At 40.2% G+C, this 27,807-nt stretch overlaps 1 protein-coding gene across 2 annotated transcripts; it reads right to left on the bottom strand.

Annotated features, from left to right (window-relative positions):
• Positions 1-1,372: 1,372 nt before the first annotated feature.
• LOC128689079 (uncharacterized) lies at positions 1,373-26,336 on the bottom strand. Of its 2 annotated transcripts, none has more exons than XM_070087205.1 (2): positions 25,647-26,336; positions 1,373-10,253 (listed from the first exon to the last, which is right to left on the bottom strand). In XM_070087205.1, the coding sequence occupies exon 2, from the start codon at positions 7,440-7,442 to the stop codon at positions 3,675-3,677; it is 3,768 nt and encodes a 1,255-aa protein (XP_069943306.1). In that variant the 5' UTR covers positions 7,443-10,253; positions 25,647-26,336; the 3' UTR covers positions 1,373-3,674. The 2 variants fall into 2 exon arrangements, 1 of the variants encoding a protein (XP_069943306.1); XR_008407110.2 differs by lacking the exon at positions 1,373-10,253 and adding an exon at positions 23,098-23,241.
• Positions 26,337-27,807: the final 1,471 nt, after the last annotated feature.

A 27,807-nucleotide genomic window follows, 5' to 3' on the forward strand; every position in this document is an offset into this window, starting at 1 on the left:
GAAGAAAATAACTCATTGCCTTTTCTAGATGTTTTAATTATTAAGGGTAATAATGAATTCAAATTTAAAATTTACAGAAAACCTACAAATAACTGTTCCTATGTCCACTATTATTCTTCGCATCAAGATAGAGTCAAACTGTCTGTTTTCTCATCAATGTTTTTGAGAGCTTTACGAATTTGTAGTCCTGAGTTCATAGATGAGGAAATATCCAAAATTTATGAAATAGGTAATGATTTAAAATACCCAAGAAATGTAATTGATAAATCTTTTAAAGTTGCTAGAAATACTTTTTACAATCCAAAAAGGGACAACCAGCCTTATTCAACTAAAAATATGTTGGTTCTCCCTTATCATGAAAACTTGGTTGATATGCCTTCTCTTCTTAAGACTTTTAATGTTAAAGTTGTATTCAAAAATCTTGATACAGTAAAAAAACTTTTGATAAAGAATTCCCCCCAAAATGCTGATGGATGTGTCTATAAGATTCCTTGTAAAATTTGCGATAAAGTTTATTACGGTCAAACTGGAAAAAGTCTCGAACTAAGATTAAAACAACATAAATATAGCATTAGAACTGGACAAGATTCCAATGCTCTATTTATTCATGTAAGAGATTTTAACCATCCAATTGATTTTCAAAAAGTTGAGAAAGTAGTATCAAGCAAGTCCATGGTCGACAGGAATATAATTGAATCTTGTTTCATAAAAAGCAGTTTTGACAATAATATGAATATTTCCTTTGGTTTATATAAATTAGATCCATTTATAATTAATAGAATTTGGGAAGAATTTAATAATACACTGGACAAATAATAATTTTTAAATTTTCTTGGGTAGAATAGTTTGTGGGTGAGTTGTGCATAGGACCTATCCAAGTTGGATCGGCGCGCGTCAGGTGTTTTAACCGTTGTGGGATCTGATAGTGAGGTGCTGGCCAGACCCCTTATATAGCTTCCTTGGATGCTTTACTTTCATAGTTCCTTGATAATGTGAGTAGTCACGAAAGCGCTTGGAATTTCTCTATTCTTTCAGAGTGGTTGTTTTGCATATTCTGAAATCACCTGTTTACTGTGATCTTATTGCATTAATGGATACCACACGACTCTTCAGAATGTTCTCGATAAGCTTTCCTAATCATATATCTTTTGTTTCACAGTTTTCTTCTGCACTGATCAAGTCCCACAAGTTAAAAATTCGACTTAATTTTTTAAAAAATTGTTTAAATGAACAAGTTCTGCCCAAGTCTCTTTTACCCAATAGACTCCTTGACATGAGAGATCGTCCTTTTGATGATTTTATGAGAATTATTCTTCAGAAACATATTGAAATAACTAAAATACAGGAGAAGGAAGCATTCAAAATATTAAGAAACAAAAAATGCTCTTTTAATCAGGCCATTCCATCAGAATGGAAACACAGTATGTTGGATCATTGCTATAATAAACTCAGAAGAATTTGTAATGAACTCAAGAGCAAACTACAAAGAAAATTAGACATTTTAATTGAAAATAGTGATTGGACAAAGCATGCTAATAACAATTTTGTAATTAACTTATCAGATGAAATTTTAGACAAACATACAACTGCTGCTCTAGGTTTTGGCCTAAGTTTTGCAACTTCAAAAAAACTTAATAATGTTGAAATTGCAAAAGCCTTTTGTAACTTTGAAAATTTTTCTGATTTATCCTCTGATGAAATTAATATTAGTAAAGGAATGGTATATAGCTCTATGTTAAAACCAAACATTCCCAATTGCCCTCAAAGATTCTTTAAGTCTTATGATACACTTAATAACAATAAAAATTTGCGCCTTACTAAAGCAGACAAAATAAATGCAATAGTAATTATGAAAGAAAATGATTACCAAGAAAAAATGAGAAATCTCTTAGATGATACTGAAACCTATTCTAAACTTAGGAAAAATCCCCTAGAAACCGTTAACAGCAATTTCAATAAAACAATAAAACTTCTACTGAAAGGCATCATGATGCTGGAGTGTATCATGATGTAGGTGTGTATCATGATGCAGGTGTGTATCGTAATGAAGGAGTGCATCATGATACAGGAGTGTATCATGATGTAGGAGTGTATCATGATGTAGGAGTGTATCATGATGTAGGAGTGTATCATGATACAGGAGTGTATCATGATGTAGGAGTGTATCATGATACAGGAGTGTATCATGATGTAGGAGTGTAACATGATGCAGGAGTGTATCATGATGTAGGAGTGTATCATGATGAAGGAGTTTATCATGATGTAGGAGTGTATCATGATGTACGAGTGTATCATGATGTAAGAGTGTATCATGATGTTGGAGTGTATCATGATGTAGGAGTGTATCATGATGCTGGAGTGTATCATGATGTAGGAGTGTATCGTGATGTAGAAGTGTATAATAATGCAGGAGGGTATCATGATGTAGGAGCGTATCATGATATAGGAGTGTATCATGAAGTAGGAGTGTATCATGATGTAGGAGTGTATCATGACGTAGGAGTGTATCATGATGCTGGAGTGTATCATGATGCTGAAGTGTATCATGATGTAGGGGTGTATCATGATGTAGGAGTGTATCATGATGCTGGAGTGTATCATGATGTAGGAGTGTATTGTGATGTAGGAGTGTATCATGATGCAGGCGTGCATCATGATGCATGAGTGTATCATTATGTTGGAGTGTATCATGATGCAAGAGTGTATCATGATGCAGGAGTGTATCATAATGTAGGAGTATATCATGATGTAGGAGTGCATCATGATGCAAGAGTGTATCATGATGTAGGAGTGTATCAATATGTAGGAGTGTGTCATGGTGTAGGAGTGTATCATGATGCATGAGTGTATCGTGATGAAGGAGTGTATCATGATGTAGTAGTGTATCACGATGTAGGAGTGTATCATGATGTAGGCTTGTATCATGGTGTAGGATTGTACCATGATGTAGGAGTGTATCATGATGTAGGAGTGTATCATGATGTATGAGTGTATCATGATGTAGGAGTGTATCATGATGTAGGACTGTTTCATGATGTAGGAGTGAATCATGATGTAGGAGTGTATCATGATGTAGGAGTGCATCATGATGCAAGAGTGAATCATGATGTAGGAGTGTATCATGATGTAGGAGTGCATCATGATGCAAGAGTGAATCATGATGTAGGAGTGTATCATGATGTAGGAGTGCATCATGATGCAAGAGTGAATCATGATGTAGGAGTGTATCATGATGTAGGAGTGCATCATGATGCAAGAGTGAATCATGATGTAGGAGTGTATCATGATGTAGGAGTGTATCATGTAGGAGTGTATAATGATATAGGAGTGTATCATGATGTAGGAGTGTATCATGATGTAGGAGTGCATCATGATGCATGAGTGTATCATTATGTTAGAGTGTATCATGATGCAAGAGTGTATCATGATGCAGGAGTGTATCATAATGTAGGAGTATATCATGATGTAGGAGTGCATCATGATGCAAGAGTGTATCATGATGTAGGAGTGTATCATAATGTAGGAGTATATCATGATGTAGGAGTGCATCATGATGCAAGAGTGTATCATGATGCAGGAGTGTATCATGATGTAGGAGTATGTCATGATGTAGGAGTGCATCATGATGCAAGAGTGTATCATGGTGTAGGAGTGTATCATGATGCATGAATGTATCATGATGTAGGAGTGTTCATGATGTAGGAGTGTATCACGATGTAGGAGTGTATCATGATGTAGGAGTGTATCATGATGTAGGAGTGTATCATGATGTAGGAGTGTATCATGATGTAGGAGTGTATCATGGTGTAGGATTGTATAATGATGTAGGAGTGTATCATGATGTAGGCGTGTATCATGATGTAGGCGTGTATCATGATGTAGGAGTGTATCATGATGTAGGCGTGTATCATGATGTAGGAGTGTATCATGATGTAGGAGTGTTTCATGATGTAGGAGTGTATCATGATGCAGGAGTGTATCATGATGTAGGAGCGTATCATGATGTAAGAGTGTATCATGATGTAGGGGTGTATCATGGTGTAGGATTGCATCATGATGTAGGAGTGTATCATGATGTAGGAGTGTATCATGATGTAGGAGTGTTTCATGATGTATGAGTGTATCATGATGCATGAGTGTATCATGATGTAGGAGCGTATCATGATGTAGGAGTGTATCATGATGTAGGAGTGTATCATGATGTAGGAGTGTATCACGATGTAGGAGTGTATCATGATGTAGGAGTGTATCATGATGTAGGAGTGTATCATGATGTAGGAGTGTATCATGATGTAGGAGTGTATCATGATGTAGGAGTGTATCATGATGTAGGAGCGTATCATGATGTAGGAGTGTATCACGATGTAGGAGTGTATCATGATGTAGGAGTGTATCATGATGTAGGAGTGTATCATGATGTAGGAGTGTATCACGTAGGAGTGTATCATGATGTAGGAGTGTATCATGATGGAGGAGTGTTTCATGATGTAGGAGTGTATCATGATGTAGGAGTGTATCATGATGTAGGAGTGTATCATGATGTAGGAGTGTATCATGATGTAGGAGTGTATCATGATGGAGGAGTGTTTCATGATGTAGGAGTGTATCATGATGTAGGAGTGTATCATGATGTAGGAGTGTATCACGTAGGAGTGTATCATGATGTAGGAGTGTATCATGATGTAGGAGTGTATCATGATGTAGGAGTGTATCATGATGTAGGAGTGTATCATGATGTAGGAGTGTATCATGATGTAGGAGTGTATCATGATGTAGGAGTGTATCATGATGTAGGAGTGTATCATGATGTAGGAGTGTATCATGATGTAGGAGTGTATCATGATGGAGGAGTGTTTCATGATGTAGGAGTGTATCATGATGTAGGAGTGTATCATGATGTAGGAGTGTATCATGATGTAGGAGTGTATCATGATGTAGGAGTGTATCATGATGTAGGAGTGTATCATGATGGAGGAGTGTTTCATGATGTAGGAGTGTATCATGATGTAGGAGTGTATCATGATGTAGGAGTGTATCATGATGTAGGAGTGTATCATGATGTAGGAGTGTATCATGATGTAGGAGTGTATCATGATGTAGGAGTGTATCATGATGTAGGAGTGTATCATGATGGAGGAGTGTTTCATGATGTAGGAGTGTATCATGATGTAGGAGTGTATCATGATGTAGGAGTGTATCATGATGTAGGAGTGTATCATGATGGAGGAGTGTTTCATGATGTAGGAGTGTATCATGATGTAGGAGTGTATCATGATGTAGGAGTGTATCATGATGTAGGAGTGTATCACGTAGGAGTGTATCATGATGTAGGAGTGTATCATGATGTAGGAGTGTATCATGATGGAGGAGTGTTTCATGATGTAGGAGTGTATCATGATGTAGGAGTGTATCATGATGTAGGAGTGTATCATGATGTAGGAGTGTATCATGATGGAGGAGTGTTTCATGATGTAGGAGTGTATCATGATGTAGGAGTGTATCATGATGTAGGAGTGTATCATGATGGAGGAGTGTTTCATGATGTAGGAGTGTATCATGATGTAGGAGTGTATCATGATGTAGGAGTGTATCATGATGTAGGAGTGTATCATGATGGAGGAGTGTTTCATGATGTAGGAGTGTATCATGATGTAGGAGTGTATCATGATGTAGGAGTGTATCATGATGTAGGAGTGTATCATGATGGAGGAGTGTTTCATGATGTAGGAGTGTATCATGATGTAGGAGTGTATCATGATGTAGGAGTGTATCATGATGGAGGAGTGTTTCATGATGTAGGAGTGTATCATGATGTAGGAGTGTATCATGATGTAGGAGTGTATCATGATGTAGGAGTGTATCATGATGGAGGAGTGTTTCATGATGTAGGAGTGTATCATGATGTAGGAGTGTATCATGATGTAGGAGTGTATCATGATGTAGGAGTGTATCATGATGTAGGAGTGTATCATGATGTAGGAGTGTATCATGATGTAGGAGTGTATCATGATGGAGGAGTGTTTCATGATGTAGGAGTGTATCATGATGTAGGAGTGTATCATGATGTAGGAGTGTATCATGATGTAGGAGTGTATCATGATGGAGGAGTGTTTCATGATGTAGGAGTGTATCATGATGTAGGAGTGTATCATGATGTAGGAGTGTATCATGATGTAGGAGTGTATCACGTAGGAGTGTATCATGATGTAGGAGTGTATCATGATGTAGGAGTGTATCATGATGGAGGAGTGTTTCATGATGTAGGAGTGTATCATGATGTAGGAGTGTATCATGATGTAGGAGTGTATCATGATGTAGGAGTGTATCATGATGGAGGAGTGTTTCATGATGTAGGAGTGTATCATGATGTAGGAGTGTATCATGATGTAGGAGTGTATCATGATGGAGGAGTGTTTCATGATGTAGGAGTGTATCATGATGTAGGAGTGTATCATGATGTAGGAGTGTATCATGATGTAGGAGTGTATCATGATGTAGGAGTGTATCATGATGTAGGAGTGTATCATGATGGAGGAGTGTTTCATGATGTAGGAGTGTATCATGATGTAGGAGTGTATCATGATGTAGGAGTGTATCATGATGTAGGAGTGTATCATGATGTAGGAGTGTATCATGATGTAGGAGTGTATCATGATGTAGGAGTGTATCATGATGGAGGAGTGTTTCATGATGTAGGAGTGTATCATGATGTAGGAGTGTATCATGATGTAGGAGTGTATCATGATGTAGGAGTGTATCATGATGGAGGAGTGTTTCATGATGTAGGAGTGTATCATGATGTAGGAGTGTATCATGATGTAGGAGTGTATCATGATGTAGGAGTGTATCACGTAGGAGTGTATCATGATGTAGGAGTGTATCATGATGTAGGAGTGTATCATGATGGAGGAGTGTTTCATGATGTAGGAGTGTATCATGATGGAGGAGTGTATCATGATGTAGGAGTGTATCATGATGCTTGAGTGTATCATGATGTAGGAGTGTATCATGATGGAGGAGTGTATCATGATGTAGGAGTGTATCATGATGGAGGAGTGTTTCATGATGTAGGAGTGTATCATGATGCTGGAGTGTATCATGATGCTGGAGTGTATTATGATGAAGGTGTGTATCATGATGTAGGAGTGTATCATGATGGAGGAGTGTATCATGATGTAGGAGTGTATCATGATGTAGAAGTGTATCATGATGTAGGAGTGTTTTATGATGTAGGAGTGTATCATGATGCTGGAGTGTATCATGATGCTGGAGTGTATTATGATGAAGGTGTGTATCATGATGTAGGAGTGTATCATGATGTAGAAGTGTATCATGATGTAGGAGTGTTTTATGATGTAGGAGTGTATCATGATGTAGAAGTGTATCATGATGTAGGAGTGTTTTATGATGTAGGAGTGTATCAAGATGCAGGAGTGTATCATCCATGTTGGAAATATATGTGTTCCTGTAGGCGAGTCTGAAAGTTACACTGTCTCACCTATGTAAATCTTATTACGTCCATCCCCACACACGGAATGCTATAACCCCTGCAGGCAGTGGTGCTCTAGTGTCTGTGTGGTTTTGATGGTTACAACAGCAGTGTCCATCTTGACTTTTCGGAAGATAGACTGGTGGTAGTGACACAAACGTGTCCTGATGAATTCCTGTCCTGTAGCTATAGCATATTTATATTATTTTTAGTGTGGTTTCAAGATGTTTTCCAATTTGTTCTATATGTGTAGTTAAAAACTTTTGAAACAACTGTTTAAAGACATTCTAGTTAAACTTTCATAGGCCTCTTTGTCAGTTTTTTTTCCGTATTATGATTTTTTGAAAACAATTCTCACATTAAAGTATTCGAGAGTTTGACGGATGTGAGACTGGGAAAACACATTCTTCATTTCTTATTTTTTGGGATGTTCGAATAGTAGTGTATAAAAGTAGGTATTTATTGGTTTTCATCATACATTAAGCTTAAAAGTCCTACCATTCGTATAGATATATATACGAATTTCAATCCATGAGTCTTATTTTCCATAATATTTAGTGATAATTACCAAATTTCAATGATGCTCTGCAGGATGTATATAAAGTATATTGACGAATGTTAAGGAAGATCCATATCTTTAAGCACCTCACCTTAACTCTTATATATGCTGTGATTAGTACTATTATAATCATGGGGAGCGCTAAACCCGTAGGATTATACAGAACATTTAGATGCAGTGAAGCCCTTTATTGGTACAACAAAATCTATGATGAGTCGGTAGGCTCATGATACATTTTGTTTGTTCTAAAACTATTCGTACTACAGGGATTGTTCAAGTGAAGATGATACTATTTTACTTAGATTGCTTTGTAAGTTTTATTGAAAATTATACCAAGCATCTATTCTTAGTGTTTACTTTCTTTTGGAACAATAATCTGGTTCTGTTCCATGCTATTATATGAGAATGAAAGTTATATTACTGCACGAGTATACACGCTTTACTGATGTTATTCATTCTTCATGCTTATTAAATAAAGGTAACACTGGTTATAAATGACCATAATTTTTAAAGGGGTGGACCGGTAAGCCAGCGGAAGGCCTCGGTCAGATGACCAAAAGCTCCAAAGGCAAGTCATCATCTGACTAAGACCCGCGTCAGGAAACATTTGTCCTGTTTCCTGACGAACCTTACCTAACCTAACCTTCATGCTTATTTGTGTTTCTGTAGACGAATAGGCAGGCTGTTAACCGTTTTATCGATGCAGACTAGGTCGCATCCTCAGCAAGAAATATTGTAAACCTCCGTACCTTTGAGGTCCTCGTAAAGTTTCGTATGGTCTTAGTTGTGACCACTGCGACGTTTATGTTGGATTTCTGTAGCAGGAAAAAAAATGTGTTGCCTGTGACCCCTGTCGGGTACATGTGTCTCTTAATGCTGTTGTTCTGGTTCCCGGCGATGTGGTGTATCATGTCACATTTCCGCTTGCAATGGAGGATTGTGTTTTGAGGAAATCTGAGGTTGAAGAATCATTTCTCTGTATAATTTCGGTCATCATTCAGGAATTAGTCGTTGCTGACTCTTGAGTGCCCGTAGAAAAAAAAATCCGATTACGACTCCTTTCTTAGCCCTCAGATCACAAAGCCCATCAGTGGATAAACGTCCTAGTAAAGGGCTCGACTGCAACCAGTGTCTTTCATTTGCCACTTTGGTTAGAAAAAATTTAGGTGTTCCTTCTTTAGTTTCTAACTAAACTAACTTACCAACCTAATTAAATATTGTTAAAATTTACATAATATAGCCTAATCCTATCAAACCGTTCTAAACCAATCTTTAGCTTTAAAAAGGGAGCGTGATAAAAAGGGGTTTTGAGTAGCAGTTAAGATCAAGAAAAAATTATTGTGAGGTGAGTAAAAATTTGTTAATGGTGATCCAGACAATGCAACAACAGTGAAAATCGTTCCATAGCTTGATGTGTCTAATGATTCAGTCACTAAAGCAATAATGATAGACACCTCATAGCTTGACGTTGCTAGTAGTACAATCACTGAAGCAATAATGTTGGTCATCTCATAGCTTGACGTTGCTAGTAATAGTTACTGAAGCAATAATAATGGTCATCTCATAGCTTGACGTTGCTAGTAATAGTCACTGAAGCAATAATGATGGTCATCTCATAGCTTGACGTTACCAGTAATACAGTCACTGAAGCAATAATGTTGGACATCTAATAGCTTGACGTTGCTAGTAATAGTCACTGAAGCAATAATAATGGTCATCTCATAGCTTAATGTTGCTAGTAATAGTCACTGAAGCAATAATAATGGTCATCTCATAGCTTGACGTTGCTAGTAATAGTCACTGAAGCAATAATAATGGTCATCTCATAGCTTAATGTTGCTAGTAATAGTCACTGAAGCAATAATAATGGTCATCTCATAGCTTAATGTTGCTAGTAATAGTCACTGAAGCAATAATGATGGTCATCTTATAGCTTGACGTTGGTAGTAATACAGTCACTGAAGCAATAATGTTGGTCATCTCATAGCTTGACGTTGCTAGTAATACAGTCACTGAAGCAATAATGATGGTCATCTTATAGCTTGACGTTGGTAGTAATACAGTCACTGAAGCAATAATAATGGTCATCTCATAGCTTGACGTTGCTAGTAATACAGTCACTGAAGCAATAATGTTGGTCATCTCATAGCTTGACGTTTCCAGTAATCCAGTCGACGCAGGTAGAGAAGTGCGCCACGCTCAGGTCTGCGGAGAAAGTATTTATATATACAATTTGCTGGATGAGCGGTTTCATAGTTAGTGACTTGCGTCAGCCAGAGAATATACAAGAGAACAGTATTTGCTATAAACTCTCCGTAACATAGAACAGTCTTGTACCAGTGAAATGTAATGGAGTATACTACACCTATTTACACACAACTACTCTGCAAAAGAACGGATGCATGCATTTTTTTACATTAACATTGGAAGATTAATAAAAAACTTTTATCTTTTTTTTCTTTTGCAAGCTAATAGTTGTGTAATACATCAGTTCATTTTGAAGCTTCACCTGAATAAAATATCCAAATTAGTACATTCGATTACTACTGGAGGAACAAGGTCGAACAGGGCAGAGAAACTTAGTCTGGTGTTCAGTGCCCCACGTCACATTCTCCGCACGCTCTAAATACAATTTGCCCAATAACTGTAATAATCCAACCAAAGTTTATGTATTAGTCTTTCATTTCGAAAAGACTGCCCCAAAAGTACCTTATTCCCTTACCTTCTTGTTCACTTCATCTTAGCCCTCCTTTACTTTTCACCTGATATATGTAACCTCATTAATACTAATCCAGCTAACCACGTTTCCTCTGAAAGTCTTCATAGATATTATCATTCTCACACCCCCAGAGCACGTCAAATATAAAAAAAAAGTCACTTGTCTACATAGCTCTGATCAAACATGCTCATTCATGCTGTTTAAATGTTCTAGCTCCTACTTCTCCAGGTCTTCTTAACATCATTATTCCATTTCTTCCTTAGACGTCCCCTACAGTTCCTCCCAATCATTCCAGAATTATACACCTTAATCCACCTACATTGCTCCAGTCATTATGATGAAGCCATCTCAACACTCCTCGTCTACCCATTGAATGATATCGTTCATACTATCACACCATCTTCTAATTACTTTAAGCCTCATTCTCTGCAAAATATTCACATGATACATTGACATCGGACATGAAACTTCCAGAACCTTAAACCTCGCCCTCTCACCAACATCCATAGATTATAACTTGCACCTATAAAAAATTCTGACACACCTATTTTTTCCTCTGTTAACAAGCTTCTTTCTTTGCCACATCTATTCTGTGATTAACATCACCCATCGGCCTACTCATCCATTTCCAAATATTTAAATACATTAACTTTCTTCACACTATTTGCTTGCACTCTGACATCCAACGTTTCATTTCCTAGCATTCTTTTTACTCTCTTTACTATGCTCTTTTCTGTGTTCTTTTTACACTTGTCTGAATCTTCCAAAAAACATTGTTTCATCAGCAGAGTGCAAAAGACTAACTCTAACAATATATTAGGTTCATTTCACATCTTATTTATCAAGCTCAAATATTCACTTATTTTGCTACCTATAAATACGGGACAAAAACATTACACATTTGTGTTAGGCAGCGGTGAACAAAATACGACCCACAGCCGTTAACAGTCTGCCAAGGAATTCTATCCGACCCGCTAGTGTCTAGGAATTTAGTAAAAAAATATTGTATCTCTAATTTAAAAACGAATTCATTTTGATACGATTATTTCAGAGTAAACAGTGGGCAGTCATAACAGCAAGACCTGGTGTCAGGAGAAATGAGTTTTCTTTGTTTCCCTTTCTGTTACCCAAGAAACTATATCTTTTTTTCATAGTGTTTTTGTTTACTTCTAAGCCAAGAGGTATGTCACTTCACATACAACAAAGATATATAAGCCGAGAGGTATGTCTCTCAGTGTACATACAGTGGCCCGGTGGCTTGGCTAACGCTCTCGCTTCACACACAGAGGGCCCGGGTTTGATTCCCGGCGGGTGGAAACATTTCGACGCGTTTCCTTACACCTGTTGTCCTGTTCACCTAGCAGCAAATAGGTACCTGGGTGTACTTCGCATCCTGGACAAGATTGGAAATAAGTTAGACAGTCCTCGATGACACACTGACTTTCTTGGGTTATCCTGGGTGGCTCCAGGGTTAAAAATTCGAACAAAATCTTATCTTATCTTACAGTGTTTACCCAAATGACTGGTGGCGAGCAGGTTAGATGCAGCCTGAATGACCCTAATGTAGTCGATATCTTATTAAATCTCATTAACCAACTAGCCTTCGTCTACTGTCTTACTTGGCAAGTGTAAGTATCTTGTCTTATTTTAACTTGTCCTGTTGGAAATAAATGGTATCAAATACCGACACAGTGGAAATATAAACACATATGCAGTATAATGTGATCCTTTATTGACAACGTTTCACCCACTTGAAAAAGCCCACTGTGTGGGTGAAACGTTGTCAATAAAGGATCACATTATACTGCATATGTGTTTATATTTCCAACTTGTCCTGTTATTTGGCTACTTATAAGTTAACATGATATTTTCTCAGGGTGACTTCACTTTGACCGTAAAGCGAAGATTAATTATTTTTGTTTCACCCTTTTCTTGTGGCCTGAAATGCACATTGAATTATGCTCATGTGTGACGTCTAGCTTCTTGTTTCCCTTCTTCTGCAGCCACTTTCTTGTCGACCTTGTTAAACATCTGCAATTTTAGACACACACACACACCCACACACCGGGGCCAGGAGCTGTGAATCGACCCCTGCAACCACAACTAGGTGAGTACACATGAGATTTAAAGAAGTATTTACAGTGGAGATAGAGAGGACTCCAGAAAGCCGAAGTGGTGGGGTACACCAACAACTGCTGGACACAATACACACAATGGAGGAGGAGGAGGAGGTGAAGAGGCTGCTATGAGAACTAGATACCTCTAAGGCGAAAGGACCGGACAACATCTCTCCGTGGGTCCTGAGAGAGGGAGCAGAGGCGCTGTGTGCCACTAACAAGAATTTTTCAGCACATCTATCGAAACAGGGCGCCTACCTGAGGTGTGGAAAACAATAAATGTAGTCCCATTAAACTATAGACCAGTGTCCCTGACATGTATAGTATGCAAGGTTATGGAGAAGATTATCAGGAGAAGAGTGATGGAGCGCCTAGAAAAAAATGAGCTTATTCACGACAACCAACACGGTTTCAGGGAAGGGAAATACTGTGTCACAAATCTATTGGAGTTTTACGACAAGATGACGGCAGTAAGAAAAGAGAGAGAGAAAGAGAGATAGAGATAGAGAGAGAGAGAGAGAGAGAGAGAGAGAGAGAGAGAGAGAGAGAGAGAGAGAGAGAGAGAGAGAGAGAGAGAGAGAGAGAGAGGTGGGTAAACTGCAATTTCTTGGAATGCAAGAAGGCTTTCGACACAGTTCTGCACAAGAGAATAGTGAAAAGCTAGAGGATCAGGCAGGTGTACAAGGAAAGGCACTGCTATGGATCAGAGAATACATGACAGGAAGGCAACAACGAATCATGGGGCACGTCGAGGTGTCAGAGTGGGCGCCTGTGACAAGCAGAGTTCCACAGGGGTCAGTCCGGGGACCGGTGCTGTTTCTGACAAACCTAAGAATAGCGTTCCGACACCTCAGTAGGGAATCCTTCAAGACTCTGTACACCGTGTACGTCAGACCTATATTGAAGCATGCAGCACCAATTTGGAACCCACACCTGGTCAAACGTGTCAAGAAATTAGAAAGAGTGTGCAAAGGCTTGCAACAAGACTAGTCCCGGAGCTAAGGGGCATGCCTTACGAGGAGAGGTTAAGGGAAATCGACCTGACGAAACTGGAGGACAGGAAGGATAGGGGGGACATGATAACAACATATGAGATACTGTTCTTACTTGGGTCTCTACATTTCTTCCAACAGAGGAGCGAGGATGGATTAGTGTAGGTGATGTAGTCTGTGCCACACACGGGGGTGTATTGCCTAGCCACGGCACACCTGGCCAGGCACTCATCGCCCTGGTAGATCTGCATGGCCCTCCCCAACATCGTCACACCTCGCATCAAAGAAACATTAATGGTAAGTAAATTTAAATAAATGTTCTTATCTTCCTTTGCTTTAGATTAGAGAATAAACGAAGCAATAAGACAATCATTTATGTTAACTGAATTCAGAAGGAGATTAGTGTTCAATATTCATCAATTGCAAAATAACTGAATTGGTAAGTAGGTAATCAAACATAATTGCAAATTTTGTGTACAGTATACCACACAAGAATTTTGTTTTGTCTATATAAAAACAAAAGTGACACTACTCTGATAACGAGGTTTTTAAGTAGCAATTTATTTTACATAATTTTTAGTTACAGAATTTTCACTACAAGTTTGTTAGTTACCAGTACTGACTTCTCTACTTGTATTATGTAGGGTAACACGCAAGATTTACTACTCATCTTTGTACTTAGTATAAATTAACGAGGTCTTCCGGAATGGCCTAGCAAAACTTCCGGCAACAATGTAGAACCTAAGATGATATAAAACGTTAATAACTTAATCAAAATGGACCCAAATCATTGGTAAAAGACGACTACCCCATCCAACCACTGCATCAAAATCCAGTTATCAGACGAGCTGTACCATAACTTAGAGCAACCCAATATAAATGACACTACCCTCATGACTACAGTCAACTGTCCCTTGGACAAAGGAGGATGTAGGAGAACCAGCACCAGATATAATCATAGGATGCACATAAACATATTTGAGGACAACTTCTCTCGACTTTCTTTACTCACGGCTCTGGGCTGGTGACTGACACCTCTCACCGTCTCCTCTGTGAAACAACTGGGTATCTTTGTTTAAGAGATGTTTCGTCCATCAAGGGCCTTATCAATCTAATACAGAGGCATGAAGAGGGAGACTTATATATGGGAACCAAAGAGATGGTAGCAGTAGTGGTCACATAGGCATGGGCGAAACGTCTCTCGAATACATTCTCAGATGTTGCACCTCTTTACCACTCTACAATGATGCACTACTACTACTTCGACCACTACTTTTATTTCCTCTTCCACTACTACTACTGCTACTTCTGTTGTTGTTGTTGTTGTTATTATTAGTAGTATTGTTGCTGCTGTTGCTGTTGATAATAGATAGTTACTGCTGTTACAGCAGTAACTATCTATTATCCTGTGGTTTTGGGAGATCTGGGAAGCTAGGCCTCGGGGCTGCAATTGGACAGATTAAGTGGAGAATTTGAAAGATGCTGAAGAGTCCCTTGACCTTAAATAAAGCGCTCAGCTTTTAGCCTGGATCAGAACACAAGTTGCCATTTAAATTGGTCCTTTCAAGCTTGAGTCAGATTCAGGGAACAGAGATTAGAATCCTCAAAAAAGTTGACTTTTGAACCAATTTAGAAGCCCTAAAAATTCCCTACAGTGGTAAAATTGGAATCACTTAAGAAAACGACGTCGCGAAAGCTGACCAAGTAGTGCACATGCATTTAAAAGCAGAAATGACAGAACTAATTTAGATCAGTTGATGCAAAGAAACGCGTTAAAGAGCTGGAGTTTAACTTAGAAAATAGGTGAAATCACATTTGTATATGCAGGCGTGTACAGTCACTTACACGAATACACAATTAACACACACACACACACACACATACACACACAAGCGGGGTTCCACAGGGGTCAGTCCTAGGGCCTGTGCTGTTCTTGGTATATGTGAACGACATAACGGAAGGGATAGACTCAGAAGTGTCCTTGTTTGCAGATGATGCGAAGTTAATGAGAAGAATCAAATCGGATGAGGATCAGGCAGGACTACAAAGAGACCTGGACAGGCTACAAGCCTGGTCCAGCAACTGGCTCCTTGAATTTAACCCTACCAAATGCAAAGTCATGAAGATTGGGGAAGGGCAAAGAAGACCGCAGGCACAATATAGTTTAGATGGCCAAAGACTGCAAACCTCACTCAAGGAAAAAGACCTGGGGGTGAGTATAACACCGAGCATATCTCCTGAGGCGCACATCATTCAGATAACTGCTGCAGCATACGGGCGCCTGGCAAACCTACGGATAGCGTTCCGATACCTCAGTAAGGATTCTTTTAAGACTCTGTATACCATTTACGTCAGGCCCATACTGGAGTATGCAGCACCAGTTTGGAACCCACACCTAGTCAAGCACGTCAAGAAATTAGAGAAAGTGCAAAGGTTTGCAACAAGACTAGTCCCAGAGCTACGGGGATTGTCCTACGAAGAAAGGTTGAGGGAAATCGGCCTGACGACACTGGAGGACAGGAGGGTCAGGGGAGACATGATAACGACATATAAAATACTGCGCGGAATAGACAAGGTGGACAAAGACGGGATGTTCCAGAGAAGAGACACAGACACAAGAGGTCACAATTGGAAGTTGAAGACTCAGATGAATCAAAGGGATGTTAGGAAGTATTTCTTCAGTCATAGAGTAGTCAGGCCGTGGAATAGCCTAGAAAGTGACGTAGTGGAGGCGGGAACCATACATAGTTTTAAGGCGAGGTATGATAGAGCTCATGGGGCAGGGAGAGAGAGGACCTAATAGCAATCAGCGAAGAGGCGGGGCCAGGAGCTGTGACTCGACTCCTGCAACCACAAATAGGTAAGTACAAATAGGTGAGTACACACACACACACACACACACACACGTGAAGCAGTATCGCTAAATAGTGCTCCCAGGATTTAGCGTTCTAGTGGCTGTCCTAAGATATTATTAGCGGTCATCGTACGTGAGTGAATCAGTGAACATACCTACAAGACTGTAATAGCTTTCAAGAGTGCGAATAATGTGATAGGATCAAGAATTTTACAATTTAAATTTGAATGAAATTTGAGTGAGGGAGGGTAGCAGTCAGCTGATGAGGCTACTGGCCGCAGTGTTGACAAAATATCCAAACAGTTAATTGGGTTAACGGTGTGATCTGAAATATTAACAAATACATATGTTGGTTGATTATAACAGCAGTGTAGTGATAAGGTCATAAAAGAGTGATTAAGTAAATACTGAAAGTAAGAAAAAATTAGTCAATCCCCAGCTGTTGGTGTTGTGAAGGTAGCTAACATCATCAGACTTGTTATGACCATAATACTGTACTAAAGAATAAAGAGGGAATACCAAGTCTTAAAAGAAAAAGAAAATAAAAACTTGAATGCATGATAAAGTTCCTGAAGGAGTTAGAAAATTGAAGGAGTTGATAGACGACCAGCAGGAACCTCCATTGTTGTGCAGACGACATCACTTGCCTATTTGTGGTTAATTTTGGTTAGTGTCTAAAGTCTCAAGTGTCTCGCCCTGCTGGTTGTATGCTATACCATCTCTCTCTCCCTATTTCAGTACCAGGAGATAGATAGTGGTTAGTAAATTATCTAAATATCGCCAGGTAAACTCCAGAAGAGTTGTGTAGCCTAGTGACCCCCCCCCCGTTTTTCTGAGGGACAAGCTAGTAAACAAATACGCACATACAAACACACGTGTGCACCCGTAATTATTGTTATAATAAACAGTATATATTAATAAGGAATTGAGTGAGAAAAAATAATCCTATAATCTTCAAAAAGTAAAGTAGCGTAGTGTGCGGAGATCTGGGCCGGGAGAGTACGGGTGAAACAACAACAATAACAAATAGTACACAAATAACCCGCACATAAAAGACAGAAGCTTACGACGACGTTTCGGTCCGACTTGGACCATTGACAAAGTCACACTTTGTGACTTTGTCAGTGGTCCAAGTCGGACCGAAACGTCGTCGTAAGCTTCTGTCTTTTATGTGCGGGTTATTTGTGTATCGTTCCAGTCACGGTATTGTGCCTTTTTGTTATTTATTTATTTATAACAAATAGTGTTAACGTGAGGCCCCCCCCCCCCCCCTCTTTTTCAAAGAACGACAAGCTAGTAAACACACACACACACAAACACAAGTGTACGCAATTAATATTATATAGTATATATTAGTGCATATTAATAAGGAATTGATTGGGAAATTTTTTTTATAATCTTCAAAAGAGTAGCGTAGCCTAGTGTGCACACGCACACCCACACACCCACACACACCCACACCCACACACCCACACACACCCACACACACCCACACACCCACACACACCCACACACACCCACACACACCCACACACCCACACACACTCACACACACCCACACACACCCACACACACCCACCCACACACCCACCCACACACCCACCCACACACACACCCACACACCCACCCACACACCCACCCACACACCCACCCACACACCCACCCACACACACCCACACCCACACCCACACACACCCACACACCCACACACCCCCACACCCACCCACACACCCCCACACATCCACCCCCCCCACCCCCCACCCCCACCCCTCCCCACACACACGCAACCCACAACACACACACACATATTGCCAGACTCACACATACACTCCCCCCCTCCCCCACCGACATCTCACTCCTTCACCTGATCCCTCCCCTCCCTCTTTCACCCTCCCCCTCCCCACCTCTCCCTCACCCACTTACCCACTTGCTTCACTCTCCTTCCCACTCCCCCTCCCCACTACTCTCCCATATAGCCACAGTTCCTCCTCTACCTCCCCCCCCACACTCTGACATATACAATACTAACCTAACATACAGAATTACATAGGTTTCCCACTCTGAGGCAATCAGGATAAAACAAAAATGGGTTGCCAGAGAGCAACAAGAAAACCCAAGGGACAGGAGGAGGAAACTGCAAAGGAAGATTGGGCAGCAGAGCTCACAAAAAGGGAACAAGAATGGGAAAAGAAACTAGAAGAACTTAGCATGAGAATGGAAGAGAGGATAGACATGGAAAGCAGGAAGTAGGAGGTGAAAGTCAAAGCAGCAGAGGCCAGGATACAGAGTTTAGAAGAGGAACTGGAAAATCTGAAACAGCCTAAAGAACTAAAGAACATTATGGGATTGACAACAGAGACCGCTACCTCAGCCACAAATAAGGGGACTGTAGGGAAAGGAGGAGCAAAACTGCATGTAGAAGCTCTATCAGTGGAGACTGTAGTAAATGAAAGAGCTAAGCTATATGTGGAGGCCCTAAAAGACCACAACAGAGCCCAGGGAAAGCCGAGATGGGAAAATGACAGGCCACTGAGCCCATGTACAGTAGCTAGTGAAACTGAAGAAAGGAAAGCTGCAATGGAGGAAATCAAATTGAATGAGGGGATACACAGGGATATGCAGTGGGAGAATGAAAGGGTGAGGTCAGTCTTTGTGTATGGGCTACAGGAAGTTGAAGGGGAAACATATGAAGCAAGAAAACAAGGGGAAAAAAAGCAATTGAAAGCATCATGAAAGTAATCGGAGAAGACATGACCCAGCTGGAAAATTTTCGGAGAATAGGGGGGTTTGTAAAAAAAAGAAACCGGCCAGTGAAAGTGACCTTCAAGGCAGAATCGACTCGGAACAGGATACTGCAGGAAAAAGCACGATTAAGGGACATGCCGGGATACAGGAAGGTGTATCTCGACCGCGACAGAACACAAGACGAAAGGCGGAAACTGAGAGAGATGGTACAAAGGCGAAAGGAGGAAAGAGAGGGGATGGAGAAGACAGACAGGAGATCCCAGACACAGGAAGAAGATCAAATACAACCTCCCTCACAGCTTCCTATAGAAGCCTCCCAACCAGGTCAACCCCAGTGCAGCCAAACACTCTAAACCACAACACCTATGCCATATCCAATGCCCCCACCCACTACATTACAAACTCCACCCCCACAGCAACCACCCATACTTCCTTATCAGGTCTCCCACTTCCCCAACCCCAATACACCTCCCAGACCACAGTCTTAGAAAAGAAGTTGAAGGTATGGTATACAAATGCAGATGGAATAACAAATAAGTATGAGGAGTGGCACGAAAGAATCAAGGAGACATCCCCAGACATAATAGCACTCACAGAAACAAAACTCACCAGAATAATAACAGATTCAATCTTTCCACCCGGATATCAAATCTTCAGGAAAGACAGAGGGAGGAGAGGGGGAGGAGGAGTTGCACTGCTCATTAAAAGCCAGTGGGGTTTTGAGAAAATGGAAGGAATGGATGGCACGGGTGAAAGGGACTACTTAGTAGGAACAATCCAGTCTGAGGGACATAAGGTGATAATTGCAGTAATGTACAACCCACCACAGAACTGCAGGAGACCAAGAGAAGAATACGATGAGAGCAACAGAGCCATGGTCGACACACTAGCCGAGGTGGCCAGGAGAGCACACGTGGGGGGAGCAAAGTTACTAGTTATGGGTGATTTCAATCACAAGGAGATTGACTGGGAAAACCTGGAGCCCCATGGGGGTTCCGAAACATGGAGAGCCAAGATGATGGATGTAGTACTGGAAAACCTCATGCATCAACATGTTAGAGACACTACCAGAGAGAGAGGAGAAGATGAACCAGCAAGACTGGACCTTGTATTCACCTTGAGTAGTTCAGACATCGAGGATATCTTGTATGAAAGGCCCCTGGGAGCTAGTGATCATGTGGTTCTGTGCTTCGACTACATAGTTGAGCTCCAAGTGGAGAGAGCAGGAATAGGATGGGAAAAACCAAACTACAAAAGGGGGAACTACTCAGGCATGAGGAACTTCCTTCAAAACATTCAGTGGGAGAGGGAACTGACAGGAAAACCAGTACAAGAAATGATGGACTATGTGGCAACAAAATGCAAGGAGGCAGAGGAGAGGTTTGTTCCCAAGGGAAACAGGAATAATGGGAAGAACAGAACGAGTCCTTGGTTCACCCAAAGGTGTAGGGAGGCAAAAACTAGGTGTACTAGAGAATGGAAAAGGTACAGAAGACAGAGAACTCAGGAAAATAAAGAGATTAGCCGAAGAGCCAGAAATGAATATGCACAGATAAGAAGGGAGGCTCAGCGACAATATGAAAATGACATAGCATCGAAAGTCAAGACTGACCCGAAGCTGTTGTACAGCCACATCAGGAGGAAAACAACAGTCAAGGACCAGGTAATCAGACTGAGGAAGGGTGATGGGGAATTCACAAGCAACGACCGAGAGGTATGTCAGGAGCTCAACACGAGATTTAAAGAAGTATTTACAGTGGAAACCAGTAGGACTCCAGGAAATCAGAACAGGGGGGTACACCAGCAAGTGCTGGATGAGGTACATATAACCAAGGAGGAAGTGAAGAAGCTGCTATGCAAACTTGACACCTCAAAGGCGGTGGGACCAGACAACATCTCTCCGTGGGTCCTTAAAGAGGGAGCAGAGATATTGTGTGTGCCATTAACAAAGATCTTCAACACATCATTTGAAACTGGGCAACTCCCTGAGGTATGGAAGATGGCAAATGTAGTCCCAATTTTTAAAAAGGGAGACAGACATGAGGCACTAAACTACAGACCTGTATCACTAACGTGTATAGTATGCAAGGTCATGGAGAAGATCATCAGGAGGAGAGTGGTGGAGCACCTGGAAAGAAACAAGTGTATAATTGACAACCAGCATGGTTTCAGGGAAGGAAAATCCTGTGTCACAAACCTACTAGAGTTTTATGACAAGGTGACAGAAGTAAGACAAGAGAGAGAGGGGTGGATCGACTGCATTTTTTTGGACTGCAAAAAGGCCTTCGACACAGTTCCTCATAAGAGGTTACTGAAAAAGCTAGAAGATCAGGCACACATAACAGGAAAGGCACTGCAATGGATCAGAGAATACCTGACAGGGAGGCAACAACGAGTCATGGTACGTGACGAGGTGTCAGAGTGGGCGCTTGTGACAAGCGGGGTTCCACAGGGGTCAGTCCTAGGACCTGTGCTGTTCTTGGTATATGTGAACGACATAACGGAAGGGATAGACTCAGAAGTGTCCTTGTTTGCAGATGATGTGAAGTTAATGAGAAGAATCAAATCGGATGAGGATCAGGCAGGACTACAAAGAGACCTGGACAGGCTGCAAGCCTGGTCCAGCAACTGGCTCCTTGAGTTTAACCCTGCCAAATGCAAAGTCATGAAGATTGGGGAAGGGCAAAGAAGACCGCGGACACAATATAGTTTAGATGGCCAAAGACTGCAAACCTCACTCAAGGAAAAAGATCTGGGGGTGAGTATAACACCGAGCATATCTCCTGAGGCGCACATAAATCAGATAACTGCTGCAGCATACGGGCGCCTGGCAAACCTACGGATAGCGTTCCGATACCTCAGTAAGGAGTCGTTCAAGACCCTGTATACCATTTACGTCAGGCCCATACTGGAGTATGCAGCACCAGTTTGGAATCCACACCTAGTCAAGCACATCAAGAAATTAGAGAAAGTGCAAAGGTTTGCAACAAGACTAGTCCCAGAGCTACGGGGATTGTCCTACGAAGAAAGGTTGAGGGAAATCGGCCTGACGACACTGGAGGCCAGGAGGGTCAGGGGAGACATGATAACGACATATAAAATACTGCGCGTAATAGACAAGGTGGACAAAGACAGGATGTTCCAGAGATGGGACACAGACACAAGAGGTCACAATTGGAAGTTGAAGACTCAGATGAATCGAAGGGATGTTAGGAAGTATTTCTTCAGTCATAGAGTAGTCAAGTCATGGAATAGTCTAGAAAGTGAAGTAGTGGAGGCGGGAACCATACATAGTTTTAAGGCGAGGTATGATAAAGCTCATGTAGCAGGGAGAGAGAGGACCTAGTAGCAATCAGTGAAGAGGCGGGGCCAGGAGCTATGACTCGACCCCTGCAACCACAAATAGGTGAGTACAAATAGGTGAGTACACAAACGCACACACACTAACACACACACACACATACACACACACACACATACACACACACACACACACACACACACACACACACACACACACACACACACACACACACACACACACACACACACACACACACACACACATTACCAGTAATACCAATTATAATGAGGAGGCAGGTGAGAAGGGTGGAGGTGGTATCCATGATACTCCAGCAAGACTCAGGAGCACAACTGAAAAGTGAAGCTTCAGGTGGAACTTGAGTTCGTCGATGTACAAGAGACTTGGCGATAATGAGATGTAGGCTATACTGCAGAGGCGTCTTCAGTGTTGTTCTCTCTGTAACTGATAAATACATTAGCATTTTTTATTCTTAGTTTTGATTATTTTATTGTATATTATCAGGTGTCCCAACCTGTGGGTCATCGACGCCGTTATGAGCCACCTGCCACAGGTGATGTGCAACCTGCCCAGGTATGCCTGAGTGTCAGACACTGTCAACATATGACCACACACATTAAATGAATATTGTATATAGATAAAGGGAATATATATATATATATATATATATATATATATATATATATATATATATATATATATATATATATATATATATATATATATATATATATATATATATATATACTGTCTATATAATACAAATGCATCTCTTTAACAAATAGATATGCGTTTGAATTAAAATTTATTATTTATTTATTATTATTATTATAATTATTATTATTGTTGTTATCGGTGTTATTGTAGTTTTTCTTGAAGTCCTTCAACAGGGGCACCTTGATAATGGTGAAAGACTCGGACCTGGACCTGCCTTCCCTTTCTTAGATCAAGCTGGATTACGTCCTGTTCCCTATGGCCCTAGGCGACGTATGACCTACCCCCAAAGTGTTTAATCCTTCTCCATGACTAATAAAAAGGTTATTTGAAGGCGTCCTATTTAATCCTTCTCCATGACTAATAAAAAGGTTATTTGAAGGCGTCCTATTTGTGAAGTGTTATGTCACAACTAAGCACATGATTCAGTGAGTCTCATCACAAATATAAGATCGAGCTCGGTGCAGAAAGTCTCAAGAAAATCCTAAATGACAAATCCAGTGCCGCACTATAGGTGCTAGAAGTTTTTTTTCATGCGTTGAGTTTACAGGCTAAGAGCTGTTTTCTTGCCTCAGCTTATTTCAGAGCCCTACAGCATCTAAGGAATACTAACACCTCCCAGGATGCATCCCACAACAGTCAATAAACACCTAGCTTCCTATTTACTGCTAGGTGAACAGAGGCATTATGCATAAGGAGACTTGCCAGGTTACCTTCGTCATGCGGCACTCCGCCCAGTGTCAAAAGATTCCGTTACTTCTCTAGGTAGAGAACACTCATTTTCCAACAGGATGAAGACGGTGAAACAGTAATTATTGTCAACGCATGACCTAAGCAATTACAGTCCCTCTATAAAGAGTTGAATAACGTCATAAATATATAATTATTAAAAACATTTAGAGGTAAAATATAAATAGTCTGAAGCAGTTTGGAAGTCGAGGCTAAGTTGTAGGATGTACAAGTTGCTGTTACATTGACGAAACATCCTGCATGTACTTCACTCATGTATCACGACTTCCAAGACCCAAATCCTGCTAACCGGTTTCCCTGATTCCCTTCACAAAATATTGCACATTCATTATGGGTACAACAGGGTATGATGTCAACTGTCCCATCTCCAACACTGTACTATATAACAATTTTAAAAGTTATCGTTTGTCACGCGTCGGGAGTTATCAGATGGTATTTTGCAGGTAATTTACATGTATTTTTCCGCCTTCCGCACCACAGCAGTTATACCTTGTAATGTTACTTATACACACCTGTTATTACGTATTAATTCAACACATCACAGTTATCCCACCTTCACATCACAGTTATCACTCGTTATCCTATTTTTGTACTACAATTATTACTTGCTATCTTATCTCTACACCACAGTAAACACTTTATATCCTAATTCCACACCACAGTTATCATTTCTATCCTATTTCTACACCAGTTATCACTTGCTATTCTGTTTCTACACCACAATTATCACTTGCTATCTATTTCCACACAACAGTTACCACTTGCTTGTAGTCTCTACATAAGAAGATCATAGTTATCACTTGTTATCTCACCTCTACACAATTATACGCAACCAGTTATCACTTGTTATTCCACATCTACTTCACGGTCATTACTAATTACACCGCCAGTTATCACTTATCCCGCCACACCATGTTTATCACATGCTACCCCACCTTCACACTGTAGTTATCACGTTATCCTACCTTCACACTGTAGTTATCACGTTATCTTACCTTCACACTGTAGTTATCACTTTATCCTACCTTCACATTGCAGTTATCACGTTATCCTACCTTCACACTGTAGTTATCACGTTAATCTACCTTCACACTGTAGTTATCACTTTATCCTACCTTCACACTGTAATTATCACGTTATCCTACCTTCACACTGCAGCTATCACGTTATCTTACCTTTATACTGCAGTTATCACGTTATCCTACCTTCACACTGTAGTTATCACGTTATCCTACCTTCACACTGTAGTTATCACGTTATCCTACCTTCACACTGTAGTTATCACTTTATCCTACCTTCACACTGTAGTTATCACGTTATCCTACCTTCACACTGCAGTTATCACGTTATCTTACCTTCACACTGCAGTTATCACGTTATCTTACCTTCACACTGCAGTTATCACGTGTTATCCCCTCCTTCTTTTACACGTTATATCATCGAAGTTTCCTAGTAATAGCATTGTTCTTCCATAACATTGATGTTATCATCACTTCACAGTCAGCCACAGCAACGTTCATAGGCCCTGCAGGGACAACATTAAAGATGCTGTTTTTCCTGTTGGGTACAGCCAGCTAGTTCAATAACCCAACAGGGGCACCCTAAGTTTTGCTCTCGTTCCTGTTTTCCATACTGCCCAGCTGCTGGAGGCAGCATAGGTTCTGCTGTTCATGTGCCACACACTTTGACACAGAAACGTTCAGCTGGGCTGGGACAGCATAAGTTATGCTGCTGTTTCAGCGCTGGTGTCGCGAGGAGTGACTGGAGGGCAACAACAACGGACTCTCAGGCCGCGACAAATGGGTTGTGTCCGGCTAGGGGGCCCCTCACCTCCCTCCCCGCCCGTCAACGGCAGTGAATTTTTTCTGACGAAAGACTCTTGATCTAAAGAGTTGGACCTGCTCTTCCCTTCATCAGATCGATCCTGATTGGGTCTCATTCCTCTGGCGCTGTATAACCCCAAACGATTCCTCACGAATGTTAAGAAATTCTCCTCCCTCCCCTTCCTTCCCCCGGCACCTCAGAAGTTGAACGGAATCACGGAGCCGTGGCGGTGTTGCGGTCACCAGCCAGTGTGCGTGTGTACACCTCGTGAGTAACGGTGTGGAAGGGGTGAAAGCACAAACACCATACACACACACACATACATGATCCATAAACAGCTTTATGGAAAGGCACGCTACAACTCTTAGAGCAGAGAGTAAACCTAGTGAATGCATATAAGGTAGTATATATATATATATATATATATATGTATATATATATATATATATATATATATATATATATATATATATATATATATATATATATATATATATATGTATATATGTATGCAAAACAACCACTCTGAAAGAATAGAGAAATTCCAAGCGCTTTCGTGACTACTCACATTATCATAGTTCCTTGATAATGTGAGTAGTCACGAAAGCGCTTGGAATTTCTGTATTCTTTCAGAGTGGTTGTTTTGCATATTTTGAAATCACCTGTTCACTGTGATCTTATATATATATATATATGTATATATATATATATATATGTATATATATATATATATGTATATATATATATATGTATATATATATATAGTATATATATATATATATGTATATATATATATATATATATATATATATATATATATATATATATATATATATATATATATATATATATATATATATATATGCAAAACAGCCGCTGTGAAAGAACAGAGAAATTCCAAGCGCTTTCGTGACTACTCACAATATCAAGGAACAATGACAGTAATGCATCAAAGGAAGGCATATAAAGGGTCTAGCCCACACCTGTTTACTGTGATCTTATTGCATATATATATATATATATATATATATATATATATATATATATATAGGGTATGTATAGATCAAGTGTTTACATTGAAGCATATATGTGAACAGTATTTAGATAAAGGTAGGGAAGTTTTCATTGCATTTGTGGATTTACAAAAGGCATATGATAGAGTGGTTAAGGGAGCAATGTGGCAGATGTTGCAAGTATATGGAATAGGTAGTAAGTTACTAAATGCTGTAAAACATTTTTATGAGGATAGTGAGGCTCAGGTTAGGGTGTGTAGAAGAGAGGGAGAATACTTCCCGGTAAAAGTAGGTCTTAGACAGGGATGTGTAACGTCACCATGGTTGTTTAATATACTGTATTTATAGATGGGGTTGTAAAAGAAGTAAATGCTAGGATGTTGGGGAGAGGGGTGGGATTAAATTATGGGGAATCAAATACAAAATGAGAGTTGAGAGAGTTACATTTTGCTGATGATACTGTGCTTATGGGCGATTCTAAAGAAAAGTTGCAAAGGTTAGTGGACGAGTTTAGGAGTGTGTGTAAAGGTAGAAAGTTGAAAGTGAACATAGATAAGAGTAAGGTTATGAGGGTATCAAATGATTTAGATAAAGAAAAATTGGATATCAAATTGGAGAGAAGGAGTGAATGTTTTCAGATATTTGGGAGTTGATGTGTCAGCGGATGGATTTATGAAAGATGAGGTTAACCATAGAATTGATGAGGGAA

This window comes from Cherax quadricarinatus, chromosome 21, assembly GCF_038502225.1.
Source record: "Cherax quadricarinatus isolate ZL_2023a chromosome 21, ASM3850222v1, whole genome shotgun sequence".
NCBI lineage: Eukaryota > Metazoa > Arthropoda > Malacostraca > Decapoda > Parastacidae > Cherax > Cherax quadricarinatus.